This window comes from Cloeon dipterum, chromosome 4, assembly GCF_949628265.1.
Source record: "Cloeon dipterum chromosome 4, ieCloDipt1.1, whole genome shotgun sequence".
In the NCBI taxonomy this organism is placed as follows: Eukaryota; Metazoa; Arthropoda; class Insecta; order Ephemeroptera; family Baetidae; genus Cloeon; species Cloeon dipterum.
The window spans coordinates 5,603,993-5,618,469 of record NC_088789.1 but is presented as its reverse complement, the minus strand read 5'-3'; the positions used below and the strand labels follow the sequence as shown (position 1 = coordinate 5,618,469).

The following is a 14,477-nucleotide window of genomic DNA, read 5'->3' as shown; positions in this document are numbered from 1 at the left end:
GAGTCCTCAAGAAACCATTACAAAACCGTGCTTGAACGAGTTTAGGGGGCGCTGATGAGGATAATTTAGATACCATTAAGGCTCCCATTTCGTTTCCATTCTTTGATCAGTCGGGTCTTAATGCAGATAATGGTCGACCCAATTTCGCAAACAATGAGAAGTTTTAATGCGTCGCCGCAATTGCATAATAATTTAGCTCGATGACTCAATCAACTTGAAGAGCTGTGTGCAAATGACGATTTCAAGGCTTAAAGCATTCTCCCCGCATGCTGTGAAATATTAAAAATGCTTCTGTCAAATTTTCTCGTCGACATTAATCGCAATATTTCTTGCACGTCTCGTCGCGGGATGATTGTTGAAAGGAGTTGGAAACTAGTGCAGATACGACGAGTGAATGTATGTTCTCCGCCAGAGCCGACGACAAAAAGCGCGGTCTTGTGCTGTTGCTGCGATGCAAGCCGACTACGACGGCGACTTTGTGTTCCAAAAAGGCGAGAGAGACGACGAGCTATTCATTGTTGTGCCGTCATCGGTCTGCGCTGGGTGAGAAAGGAAGAGCAGGGAAAAAATTGCAAAAGTCGCGATGAATCGCACGCGAGCGTGCAGAAGAAGACGAAGGGGCGATGACAGTTTCACTTGCGGCCTCTTCATTGCCTCTGAATATAATACAAATAGCGACACGAGACGCGCCGGAGAGAATGAAAGAAGGAAAGGCGTACCTGCTTTTTTGTCGCTTTCCAGCGTGGAATACGAATAGCAGCATGGTGCGGACATTCACTTGCTCGCTCCTCGTGTATTCCCATCCCATCACTCTAAGTGATTGTCACCGGCCGCCATTGTAACACAGCATAAAGTGATTCCCTGCCGGCTGAGAGGCGAGATCAAAAGTAAGTGAAAAGTACACACATCCGTTAGGCAGCCAAGTAAACATGCATTTATAGTTCAAGAATTTAGGTTGATAGAAAGTGACCTACAATTTTTAAAGTTTCTATCAGATCAAGCGAACTTATAAAAAGCATTCTACTGATTTTACAAAGACTATACTCAAGAAAAAATCAGGTATGGAAGGATATCGAGTCGAAAAATTTGTTTGTAGATATTGTAAAATCAACAGCATTAAATTCAATCCTCATAATTTTTGTATTTTAAATTTTAAGTTACAAAAAGCATATCATTATTTAGAAAGCATTATAAGGCGTTTGCATTTATAGCGGCCCTGCCCTTTCAAATGTCTGCAGTTTAAATTATTGTAATTTAGCATTATTGTTTAACAGCAGAAAGAATGCCACTCCGGCTCTGTCCTCCTGGACAGGGCTTTCGTAAGTTGTTTGCCAGGAGTGCTGCCTTTTCTCACATGCTTATTATATTTTTAATGACGTGCTTTAACACGAATGTATATGACAATTTGTGAGAATAAACAACAATAATAATAAGATGATTTTAAAAATAATACTTCAGTTTTCGCCCGTCAGCCACACGGTGATGATGCGGGCCGTTTAATAGTTTAGAACCCGATTCAAAGGGTTCTGGTGTTTAACTAGGGTCCGATCGGATTTCATCTGTAAACTATGTATTGCAGTAACAAAATTCTTCACTTGAATTTATCGGTCTTCATAATTTCCTCACTCATCCCCAAATTTAAAGTAAAATATCATCATAATTTTATTTGTTCGTTTGATTCATTAAAAAAAGAAACTCCATTCAAGGTCTTCCCAAAGTAAGACATTTAAACAAAAAGTCAAGCATTTCCTGTACTAATATTTAGGATACCTTTACCTTGCTCCTAACAAAGATAAATTTCAAGCGTTTCATTTTGAATGGCTAATTTAGCAGAGAAAAAGCCATTAACGCAGCACCGCGGAATGAAACAATGGGCGCTGTATGAATTCAAGCTCTTTATCTTTGCAACCTCGAGAAAACTCTGCCGAAAAGATTTTCATTTCTCCGTTCTGTGCCTGCGTTTTTTTGACGCGGGTCTTTTTGTCGGCTTCTATAATTCCTTAAACAGCATGAATTTACAATTATAGTACCTCTGTGTTGTTATAAGTTTCCATCTCAAGAGATGAAAGAGTGACGGCAAAGACGCGTTAAAAATGAAACACACAACTCTCGCATAACGAATTAATTTAAACATTTAATGAGTATTATGTTTTCTGAATTTGAATGGGTTTTGCAAAACAATGTGTGTGTTTAAACTCATAACTACACGCTGAGAGAAAATAAACAAAACGAACGCTAAAAGCACTTTGAAAATTCTGTTCCATTTGTACTCTCTGTTACTCTAAACATTTCCCTCATTTTCCTCGCTCCAAATTTAGACCGTTGTTCGTAAACAAGCAGCATGTTGTCGCTAGTGGGTCAGTGCTACTCGAGGCTGGCAAATACGTTAGGCAAACAACCGAAATCTGACCCTGGAGGTGTTCTTTCAGGTAATTAGAGCGGACAGTAATTAGCAGAGACGTAATTAACTGTCGGTTTGCATGCACACGGCTGTTTGCAAAGTAGAATGCGCCGCGCGGCTTATTGGCTTTGCTCTTGGTTTGCCAACCCAATCGACGCGCGCATTATTAATAATTATGCAGAGAGTGCTGGACGGCTGGTGACTGTGTGCGTTCAGCGGCCAGACTAATTTGCTGCTTCAATCACACACACTCGCCTTGTTCATTGTGTAACATACACACATATGCACGTGAGCTGCTATTGCTAATCAAACTAATGCCTTTCCGCCGTGCATCTGAATTATTGGCCATTTAAACCCCCGGATCTATAATCTGCTCAAGGTCAGTGTGCTATGCAGGAGATTATATTCACGGGTTCATCAGGCCGCAAATTCAAACAATAACCTTTGCATTTGCTGAATATTTAACAATAGAAAGGTTGCGTGCCGCCTAGCAGCTAGTGTAGGTGGTGTCGGAACGGAAAGGACCAGGCTCTTGCTCTGCTGCATTCAAGAGGATTTTTTTATGTGCTGGTTGAGGCACCACCAATGAAACTGGAACATAAAGCCTCTGTCACAGTGCTTCAAAAATTCGAAAAATGCCAAGTTAGTTCTAGTCTAGAGTCCGATGAAAAATTTCCTTGTTGATTTTTATTTCAGAAATAGACTTGGATTCGCTTTGTTTGCTCCGATCTCATTGATAAAATAGTGTTCCCAGCGCGGGGATGTATAAAAAGCACCATTTGAAACTCGGCACTCGTTTGAAAACAAGATTTATCACCTCTCTCGCCGCAAACATACTGTATTTTTAACAGGTGACGCTTTACCTTTCCTTTTTCCCAGCGCGCAACGGACAAAGGAGCAGAAACAACAACCGAAATAAAAGCAAAGTGAGCGTACACGTATGCGCGACAAAATAAAAGCAGCAGCTGCAAATCCCTGGCGCCGTTCTGATGATTTAGTTCGGAATTACGGCCGTGCGCGCGCGCTCACATACGCGACAATGCCGGTAGCAATGTAGAAAATGGCTCATAAAAGCGCGAGTATAAATCGCACTCTGTTTTTATTTATTTTATCACGCGCGCCACGGCGACAGCAGCTTAAAGCGGGGGCGAAATTCAAAGCACCTGATGGCCGGCAGATAGCGAAAAAGGGTTGCTTTTATTATCGCGTCTGAGAGGAGCTGCCTCGGCACGACCTAAGGCAAAGTGAACCTTTAATGAAGTTAGAAAGGACCTCTTAATGAGGTTAGTCGGCCGCACTCCGACGGCGGGCTGCAAAGCCGCTCGTCAAACTGCCTGCTGGACGACAGCAGTAAAAACGCCCCAGACCACAGCAGCAGCAGCAGCAGGGGATGCAGCCTCCAATCCGGGCTTAAAATGAGATTAGTGATGAGATCGAGTGGTGAAAATGTACGGACACTCCTTAAAAATTTTGAAATATAGTCGAAATCTACATAATTCATTCTAAATCAACGGAAAGTAAAATATTTAAAAAATTGCGTTGACTTTGTTCTGAAAGATTTGTTACTTATTGGTATCAAGTATTCTATCAAAGCTGTGAAATTTAGACAAGCTCCCAACTGACAAATTATCACGCAATTTTGAGCTATATTTTAAGTAACCTTGAACTCATATATAACTCGCTATAATAGTGATCTTCAGTCGCTAAAAATCCCTAAATTATTTTCGTTTTGTCTTTTGACACTAGTTACATACATGAAATCATTTTTAATTAGGTGCCGAAATATTCGTATGAAATTAAAATTTAAAGTTTTTAAACCACTATTTGGATTAAGGATCTCATCTAGTTAAAGATAACTAATTTAAATTCTTTAGATGATATAAACCGAACAAAACACTGCTCGCTTTTAAGGACCCCGCCCTCTCATGGAAGCTCTCTTTTAACTGCAAGTATCTTTAACAGAGCAGTGTGGTAAAAGCAGGGTGTACCTTTTATTTTCAGGATTTATTCTAATGGATTATACGTGGCCAACACATGCTTTATAAGCAGCAGCAGACCATCCGCTGGCACTGGCATGTGGCATTATTTTCCGTGGTCGGGGTGGCTTCACAACTCGAAGCGGGTATTAAAAAGACACTACGACTACATATAATGGTGCACTCTGTCGCGGCATGTGATGTGCCTCGGCGTTATTTGCATTCAGAGGAAAGTTCTGCACGTGCTGCTTGCACAACTTGCATGCACCAACTGCCGCGCAACCAACGAAAGCGGCTGGTGCACTTGGCTGGAGCAAAATAAATGCAGGCAGCTGGAAACGGCCACTGTGTGCCATGCAAAGGGGAATAGCCTCGGGAAATGCTGGCTTGCGACTTGTTTTAGCTGAAAGCATGCGTCGAGCAAAGAAAATAAATGAAAACGTGCCCTTTATCAGTCATTTCAAACAAAATGAAATGCTGAAGTCTGATTCTCGGCATTCTCATTTTTGCTCCGTATTATTTCAGGTAACGTTGAGTAAAAAATGTGATGATGTGAATGAGTGCGTTTTTCTTGGTTTAGTTGACACAGGCGCCCTCTACACGTGCCCCTGGAAATTCAGATTTCCATACAGTTTTCAACATACTTATAATTTTAATAGGTCATTAAATTATGTTGAGAAAGCGAGAAAATCAAAAGAAAAATATTTTGTTGCACTGGAAAGCAGTTGTTGTGAGAGATTTTTCCTCCTTGAAAATGATTGACGCAGCAATCAGATTTCCCACTTTTTTTCGTTAAATTTTCATGCATTCCACCAATTTTGAATTAATTGTACCCGGAGAAAAATGTTTTCAATTTTAAGCTAGCTAATCGCAACCAGGTGTTTTGTTCAGGATATTAGATATTTTTTGTCCTGAAATTTATTGATTAAGGAGATGAAAACTGACTTTTACTTAAATATTTCACTTGAGGTGTAACAAAACATTTTTACTTATTTTCCCCAGATGAAGTGCGATTGCCAACAAACATCCGGCAAAAGGTGAACAACGGCACGCTCATCATTGACAACGTACAGCGGACCCTCGACTCAGGCACTTACACCTGTATCGCGAAGAACAAGCAAAACTACTCTTCACAGCGGTCAGTCACCATCAGGGTACTAGGTAGGGCAGATTTTCAAATTTTTCTCCGCACAAACCGCACTGCAACTGTAACTCAACGCAATTTCAATACTATGCATGCTTCCCGCTTAATCTTTTTATCATAATTTTACAGGTATTTATACTAACATATTTTAATTTCCAGCCAGTTTGAGTAGCGCATTATTTAAACTGAAAACCCACTCCCCACAAATTTACAGCGACTCTTGAAATAAACAGGCATCTGCATCGGGCGTTTTTGAAAGAGTATTTCCATTTATCAACGTGGCTTATTATTTTCATTTCCACTCTAGCAGAGTAACAAGCCGCGCTATCTGAAAACATCGACCAGGTGGAAACATGTGTACGCGCGTATGCTTTTTCGTTTCGCTTTATTCGCAGAGCAAAAAGTGGACTCGGCGTCGCCCTCGAGTGGAAAAATATTAATCCAGTGTGCATCCGCACGACTGCTTTGTGCTCCCCGGCCGCCAGAGCAAAATATAAACACACAGCACACTCATAACTGGCGGTGACGGGCTTTCAAATATTTATTTTTCTCGGATTTGACGGCGACTGCTTGTTGGGTTTAATGTTTTCTTTGAAGGATTCGGCGCTCTCTGTTTATTTCGCTGAAAATGCTCTTAGGAAAGATTTCTGTGCCAAGCAAAATTGGAAAATGCGAGCGACTGGCTTTTAGTGGATTTTGCCTCCCAACGGAGTGGGCGTCGCAGTCGACAATAAAATCACATCTGAGCTGCTCTCTCATTGGAAAAGTTAACTGTTAGCCTTACCAAAAAACCTAAATATATAGATATAATACTCTTGTCTAGACTTCTCTCTCATTTTTTGTGCTCTGAAGCTGTACCTTATAGATATTGCAAAATATTTCGTTACTAAATTCAAATTTTGTCTATTTCCAATAGAATTTTTGTCTAAACATCTAAACATTTCATTTTGGAATTGTTTTCAATTAGAATTACTAACAAAATGGTTTAAATTCTGTTTGAGCGACGAGTGGCGCCAGATTGGATGTAAAGTTCGTGTCTACGCAAATTCAATCAACATTTGAGTGTGTTAACATGGGCCGCGTGTCAGTTAGTTTTATTTCGCCTCACTTTGCAGCTTTTGGATTTAAATCAATTTGTTCCCTCTCGTCGCGGGGCTCTGTTTACGCCAGCAGTAATTTATTCAAATGTATTCGATCACAGAAGCGCGCAAACATACATAATTTGCATACTTTGCTCCACGCGGCTCGTGCAAATAATGTGTTCCGATCAGCCGGGAAAATTCTATCGGCAGTCCGCACATTCTGATTATTTTTATCACCCCTATAAATCGGCTGTCGAAGAACATCGGCATTTTGTGATTCAAAAGAGCTTTAGGATTTGCAGCCAGCCGTTTTTGAAGCAAAACAAATCGGTCGCTCGTTTCCCACTCGGCAGTTAATTGATTTTCTTTAGTCGGGAATTAATTAAAAAGCATATTGGCGCTGACAGAAGCGGAATTAATCACTGGAATGAGGGTGGCTTTATGAAAATTTCGCTTTGTGCAAGTAAGCTATCAAAAGCTCGAAACTCAACTCGTGAACTGCGCCGATTGGAGTGGCTCCGTGATGTGTGTTCACGCGGGTTTTGATCCAACATTCAAAACATGACCGCATTAATTTTGCGTTTATCAACGTGTACGCACTGCTAGTGCTGCCGCCGCCAATTCAATATATTATGCCTGCAAATTGGTTTGATTTAGTTCTGTCTGTCAAAAACGATGGAAAGCGAATTATATGGGCTCTGCCAATAACGACAATCAGTTAATGAATAAATTTTAAACTATACAAACGTGATAAATCTGAGTAACCCAGGTTAGCTCGGGTCCCATCATTTTTAATAAAAAGGCTTTGCTCTTTTTGGTTGTCAAATTGTTGACAAAATTGCTTTTAGCTGTTTCCAGAAATTATAACAGCCCAACAAAATTATTTGCCGGATTCTTGTTAATGGATAATAACATTTACTTCTCAGAAATTCAGCACCATTAAAGGGGTTTCTAGCACAAGAATGTAATCAAAGCTCAAACAAAGCAAGCATCTCCTGCTCTTATTAATTCGGCCGGGCTAGGGTGAAAGTTGCTGATTGGCCGAGACTCGTTGCTTCGGTAAACATGCGGCCGGCAATAATTTAATTTGCGGGGTTACAGACTCGGAGTGGATATGAAAGTGCATCATTCGCGGGAATGAGCACAAGCCAGTTGAACAGCTAGATCACATTTCTGTTTCTGCAGCAACAGCGGGATGACCAACCCCCTCCCCCAGGCACCCCCTCGGCACGTGCCCTACGTGACGTGTACGCTCAATCGTCGAGCTGGACAGTCTCTGCTGCTGCTGCTATGTTTGTGAATGCGAGCACACACACACACACACACACACACACACACACATGCCCAGCGGTGCACACGCAGTAATTAATCCTTTGCCTGTGGCGCCCTTCCCTTTGCGTCTTCTCCCATCTCGAAACCCCTGCGTGCCTCTGCAGCTGAGAATTGGATTTCGCTCTTTGAGTCTTTGGGCGCTGAGGCCGCTGAGCCACCCTTTCACCGCCCTTTTGCTTGTGCAATTCTTCCCATAATTACTACAGACTTCTTTCAAAAGGCAACCGGCCAAAATCATGCAATATCCTACTTTGTGATAAAAATTTCAGATTATTGCATGGAGGTCTGCTTATTTTATTAAGGAAAAAATCTCAAGCACACCACATAATATAAACAACGTAATGGGAAACGCATATTCTGATTTTTGCTACCATATAAAAAGAAAACCTAAAATATTTCTATTAATATATCTTTCAAAATATAGGTTGAAAAATTAGTATTTCAAACTTTAAAATAGGACCAAAACAGATTCATTTCCCCAATCAAAATGTAATCAGATGGAAATTTTCCAAATGGAAAAGTAATGAAACTTTATGTTTGAGAATGACGTAAGTCTGTAATTTAGAGGGTCTTTGATATTTTAAGAGCTGGTTTGACTAAATACGGACTTAAAATTGAAATACAGAGTCCATCGATGATTAAAATAATAAACTCCCCGCTGTTAATACTGAATTTAATTCCCAGCGAGGCAGATAAAAGTTGTGAAAGAATTGCCTCAGGCCAGGCGCTGCTGAATAATTCATTCAAGCACAATTAGTCCTGGTATCAAACGTCGTGGTTTGATAACCCAATACGTGCTCGCAGGCGGATTACAACATTCTGAATGGAGGCGTGCACCAAATGCTTGAAATACGTACGAATAGATTTGGTTCAACGTTTTTGTGAAGCACGCCGGCTCAAAGTCGGCGGCGAGGCGAAATATGCCTTTGATTCTGAAGAACGGACGAACACACGATAATAATAATCCTCTCAGCACATCCCTTTGACTCGGTACGACAATTTCATGCTCTGAGAGCAATTATTATATCGAGAAAACGCGCTCGCTCCAACCCCCTGTGGGTCACGTCCATTTGCATGCACAACCTCACTGCCTCACAACGACCGTAGTTATTTTGTAATTACATGCAAACTCGCAAGTGGAGCTGCATTTTTAAATCAGCAGCTGCTTTTCTGGTGCTCGACGAGGTAGTTTTGAATAAGTGTTAAAATCCTTGCCTGTAAACTCACTCAAAGAGACTTTAATTTTGTGCAGCTCTCCTACTCTCATCTCATCAAAGAAAATATACATTTCATTTCTAGCATTCATCCTCTCCAATTAAAAAATAAATGAGCTGATGGATTTCTGAAAGTATTTCCGCACAAACGATGTACGTTCTCATCTAGAGAACGTACTTCGATTCATCGCAGTTCTTGGAACGCTATTTTGTACAAGAAGTTTTCTCTGGGATGAATCGACGAGGAGTGTCACTACCACGCATTTTTCTCTCCTGAAGCGCATCAAAGCGAGGAAAATTACACGTGCGCGTGTTCTATGCTCGATTCCGACGCGCAAGACGTGCCATTAGAGTAAATCAGCTCAAATCCGATTGTCTTAAAAGCGGCAGATGCTGCACGGGCGTTAAATTATTCAGCTCGCAGCAGCAGCAGCTGAGCCGCTTGTGTGTATCGGCCAATATTATTATCATCATCATCTTGCGCCTCGCTCCATATTGATTTCAAATATTCCAGCAGCGTCTTTTCTTCTTTTGATAAACTTTATTCGCGTGTGTTTTTCTTCAGTAGCAGCTGCAATCGATGGTGGCGGCACAATCAATGAAATGGAATTTCGCTTTTTCTCTTTAAAGTAATTTCGAGCTGCAAAAGTTTGGCTGGTGGCCGCGAGGTGTGTGCTATGCGGGTGGCATACGCTATGTGTCGGGGGCGAAAGATTACACTGCCCGCGGGAACGGGAGCGCAGGGATGAGGCGCGCGCGGCGGCGGTGCAAGTGGTGGCGAACGCTTGAGCACGTTCTCCACGCGAGTGCACCCACGGCCAAACACAACCTGCTCGTGCAGCCATTTCTCTACCAGCCGTTGCTGCCGAAATGATGAAGCGGCTCAGTCAGACTGATGAACTCCATCGCCGTGCCCTCGGGCCTGTCGCGCACGTACGAGAGGCAGCAGCCCAATTTTCTGCGCTTCGAATCCATGTCTTTCGCTTCTGTCGAATTAAATTTTCAAACTCAGTTTTTAATTTGACCGGTGGATTCAACCAACCGCTCTCTAAATTGCTTGTATTTTCAATACACACGCACTGCTATTTTAACCTCTGCTCAGCACATCCCGTGGGCTATGAGCTCTCTGGGTCCCAATAACACCGCTGAGCGGATATCATGGGGCCCAAGTGACCGCAGAGGAGCTTGGACCCAATTTAGCCATCTTTTCGCCTCCCCGCACCGAGGTATTTTATTGAAACGCCAGATATTTGTCCCTAAAGCTGCAGGAAAGATCCGAAAACCAGCAAGAGGCGAGTCGACGCCGGTGCGCCTCCCAGCCCGTTGAAACTGTGGGTTCGTGGAGCCGTGACAGAGATGCGTCTTTTGTTAGTGTAGCTACTCGTCTTTTATTTTGGATCGTGGTTGAAGTAGTAGTAATCAAGACTGTGAAATCACATAAATAATACAAAATCACAATTCAACAAATAATTACAACAATGAAAATATCACATTCGAACGTAAAATAATTATTACAGCTTACCCCGTAAGTAGTGCGGGTCTTATAAGAAATAGCGTTTATAGAATTTCTTCGCACCTAATCTCATCCAAGCAGGAGAGAGTTCATCTGCATTGGTGCGAGTCTGATAGTGCAGTGGGGGATAAAGTGCAGGAAGGGTGCACTGCTTATCGCACACCTTGATACTGCCACCTGGCGAAGCGTTTTTAATGCAAAATAGTTATTAGGAAAGTAGTGGCGAGAAGGCGCCACAAAACTAAACGAGCATTTCAAGTCTCTTGTAACTAACCCCCTTTTCCATCTCTAACATTGGTCAGCCAGAAAGGTCAAAACTCCGTTTTTCAGTGTGCGATGTTGTAACGCTGGCCCCTCTGCTAGTGGTGAAGGGAAAGCTTCAGAAGAAACCTTCAGCTCTGCTGCTTTTAACTGCTCCTCAGGGGGCGTCGCAATAATGAAGAATGTTTAATATGATTTTTTATGAGCAAATAACGCTCATTCTTTCAGGCTATATCAAAGGTTTGTCTTCATTCGAGGTTCGTGGAAAAACCACAAGTTATTCCCTGCCTTTATTAGAAGCGAAAAATGAATGTTTATTGGTGTAAACATCAGTTGCTATAGCAATTTATGTAATGCTCCTCTTGATTCAAGCCAGACGCTGCTCTAGAAAAGAGATGGGTTCTGTCCGACGCGAATTACCCGCTGGGGCAGAAATGGGAAGCGGCGGCGGCGACACTTAAAAGCACGAGAGTGACAATTTCGGCCACAAATAGGGTCCAAATTAAATAAGAGGGCGTGTGAGCCGAGAGCGCGACTCGGGGAGAGGCGACAACCCTCCAGCCTGAATAATCTGCCCGACTTTATCGAATTTTGGACCGCAAAAGTAGAGCCCGCGCAATATTTATTTCGCTAACATCAGCAAAACGCTTTTCAAACACACGCGCTCTCAGGAAATTGCTTTTGCGTGCGAGAATATCGAATTTTTCTCGCCATTCCCGATTCCATTTGAACGCAGAGGCAGTGCCACAGTTGCCTACTCTCACTCGATTTGCTTGCTGGATTTTTCACATTGTGTACGAAAATGCGTCGCCCTTAGGTTGACAGAGTGCAAGCAAATCATAAACGCAATTTTAAATGTAATTGGATTTCAGGATTTTCATCAAACTTCCATTCAATTCTCATGAAAAGACCGATCCAACGATTGTAAACAAAATTGAAAACAGCGGCTGTGGGGGATTAGAATTTTTAATTGCCAAAACAAATTTGGTACGCAGTGCTCGGCAATTTAAAATTGGACTCCTACTCATCCACACGTAGTCAGCACTTTTGGCACGAAAATAGAGCGGATTCTAGCAGGGAAAGCGCTGCTTTCATCATCATTAGACGTGAAATTGGGGCTCCTAATGAAAGCTGCACACCAAGTAATTTCTACCATTAATTCGGAAATTTACGGCTCCTTTCCGCAGCACTCGGCAGCACCGCGTGTTACTTATTTTTTCCCGGGGCAGAGAGAAGTCAAAAAGCTCATTAAACCGGAGCCGTTACTCATTTCAACGGGCAGCCCAAGTGCTTTATGGCTGGCCCGGCCGTAATAATCTGCCCGGCACGCTCACCGAGAGCGGAAAAATGCTGTTAATTTCCATCCAAAAACGCTCGCCCCGACAGTTACAAATTTCAACGTGTACCCAGTTTCGCTGGTGAAATTCTTTTGAACTTTAATATATGCTCTCCATTTTTTCCGCAAAATTCCACGGGTACAAAATTAAAAAGTGCTGCTCGTGCGCCAAAAGGCCGAAAACTTTAGCTAGCTCCGTTCGGAAAATTTTCGCTCATTCAAGCAAGCAAGTTTGGCTCTGTCAGTCGCACACGGATTTTTCGCTGAAACTAATGTCGGAGAGACTTGTTCCTTTCCTTCCTTTTATTTCTTTCTGTCTGTCGATCCAGACAGCATGTATTGTTCTCCAAATTACTTGTCTCGGACAGACCCTTTGACTTATTGTCGGGGCTCTAATTTCACCGCTTTTCCCGCGCGAATGTGCAGAAAAATAATCGAGGTAGAAATCGTCTGCTTCAATTCGAGTTCTAAACTGCCTGCCGCTGACAGCCTCAAAAACTTTTGATATCCTTGCAACTTTTTCGGTTGGGAATAAACTCCTGATGAATGCAATTTGCCATTTTTTATTTTAACACTCGCTACGGTTTGGAATGAAAAATTGGCTTCCTCCCGCAGAGAATTTATTGGCCACGTGTGTAATCCTGTGCTTTTTGCGTGGGGCACCGCATAAAGTCCGGTTATTCGGCACTTGGCTCTGCAATTTTGCCAGCGATAATTTATTGCCTTGAGAGGCCGCACCGATAATGCTGACGCCAGGGGAGTTTCCAAGCAAAGTAGAGTGGATCTGCTTAATGCACCGACTCTGCGGTCCATTATCGGGCAGAAAATTGAATTTGATTGCTTTCTAAAAAGCGTGAGCAAATATGTCCTTGTTTTGACAGGCGTGTGCTGTGTTTGCACAAATGTTTATTTTACAGCCATCAAGTGAAACAGCTGAAATGACAACAACCGAAGCATTTATTTACTCTAGCAATGTTAGCGAGGGCCTTTACCAGCGTGGCAATTGGTTTTTATCTAGGTCCCTCCAGCTTCAATTAACAAGCAATTAATTTCCTTACACTCGCGTTTCGAAAATAAACATCCCTCCTTCCTTCTTCCCTTATTTATTCGTGTATAGCTAATAATCCTTTGTGGCATTCCTTGCTAATCAGTAATCATCGTGGCATCGTGGGGAGAGTTAAATTCATACGTCTGAAACCCAATAAAATTCAACTTTCATTTGTGAGGGAATTGACGGGACGAGAGTCGGAATGCAGCTGGAAAGGGTGCTTAAAATTTATCGGCAGCACGCGTTGGTAAATTTAGCGCACTCGCCGAACGAACGCAGCCGAAACTAATTTCCTGCGAGTGCTTTGAGAGACGCTCTTTGCTTTCAGTCGGCAACGCAACAACAATAACTCATCGCGGCGTATCGATAATGTGCAAGTGGAAAATAATAATGGCGCGGCAGCCGCGTGTAATTACGGCTGATCAAAAATGCGCTCGCGTTTCCACAGCGGTGGTAATAATTTTCACTCATTTCGCAAGCAGATGTCGCCTCGCGTGTAATTATAATCGTACAAAACATTCTCGTTTCCCAGACACATGCAGCGCCAAACTCTCTTGTCCAATTAAACGTACATTTTTGCGCCGGCCGCCAGCCCGCGTGACGTTTTATTTATTATTTTATCGCCCAGTATTCGAGTCTAATTACTGGATTATTATTTTTCAGCCGCGCTAACCATTATTTCCGCCCTAGGACGTATTTATTGCCATTTCGGTCACAGCTTTCGTTTGCTGCGTTTGACTGCCGATTGATGGCCGCAATTTGCCTGCCACCGTGCAACGACGTCACAATAATTATCATCACACTGTTTGTTTAACGAGAGTGCACGTTCCAATTTCAGCGCAGCGGTTTTACTGTTTGCATGATGATTCGCCTCAAACCTGTGGTTGCAGCAACAAATTATTGTTCCAGCACAGAACGAACTTAACATTTGCTTTAAAGCCGATATATCGGAATTTTCAGGATTTCAGTGCTATCATCCCCCGACAACTCTAAATGCTTTCATATATCGTAAATTATATCACTTTGCCTTTAATCGAGTTAACTGAGGAACAAATTATTGTAATTTACATTGAAATGAGATGGGTTATTCGATATTTTATGATTATACAAAGAATTACAAATAAAGTGGTTTATCTTAAAATTTAAAATAAAAAATGGCTCTACTCTGAG

The 14,477-nt window shown here is 42.3% G+C and overlaps 1 protein-coding gene across 9 annotated transcripts in view; it reads left to right on the top strand.

The window, feature by feature from the left end:
- Positions 1-14,477, top strand: part of LOC135944628 (cell adhesion molecule Dscam2-like) — a 116,130-nt gene that overhangs the window by 90,615 nt on the left and 11,038 nt on the right. For all 9 annotated transcript variants that reach the window (XR_010575352.1, XM_065491713.1, XM_065491714.1 and 6 more), the window contains exon 11: positions 5,380-5,538. Coding sequence is in view for 8 of the 9 variants with exons in the window: in XM_065491713.1 (XP_065347785.1) it covers positions 5,380-5,538 (159 nt within the window). In the remaining variant the exon portion in view is untranslated. The remainder of the gene's footprint in view (positions 1-5,379; positions 5,539-14,477) is intronic.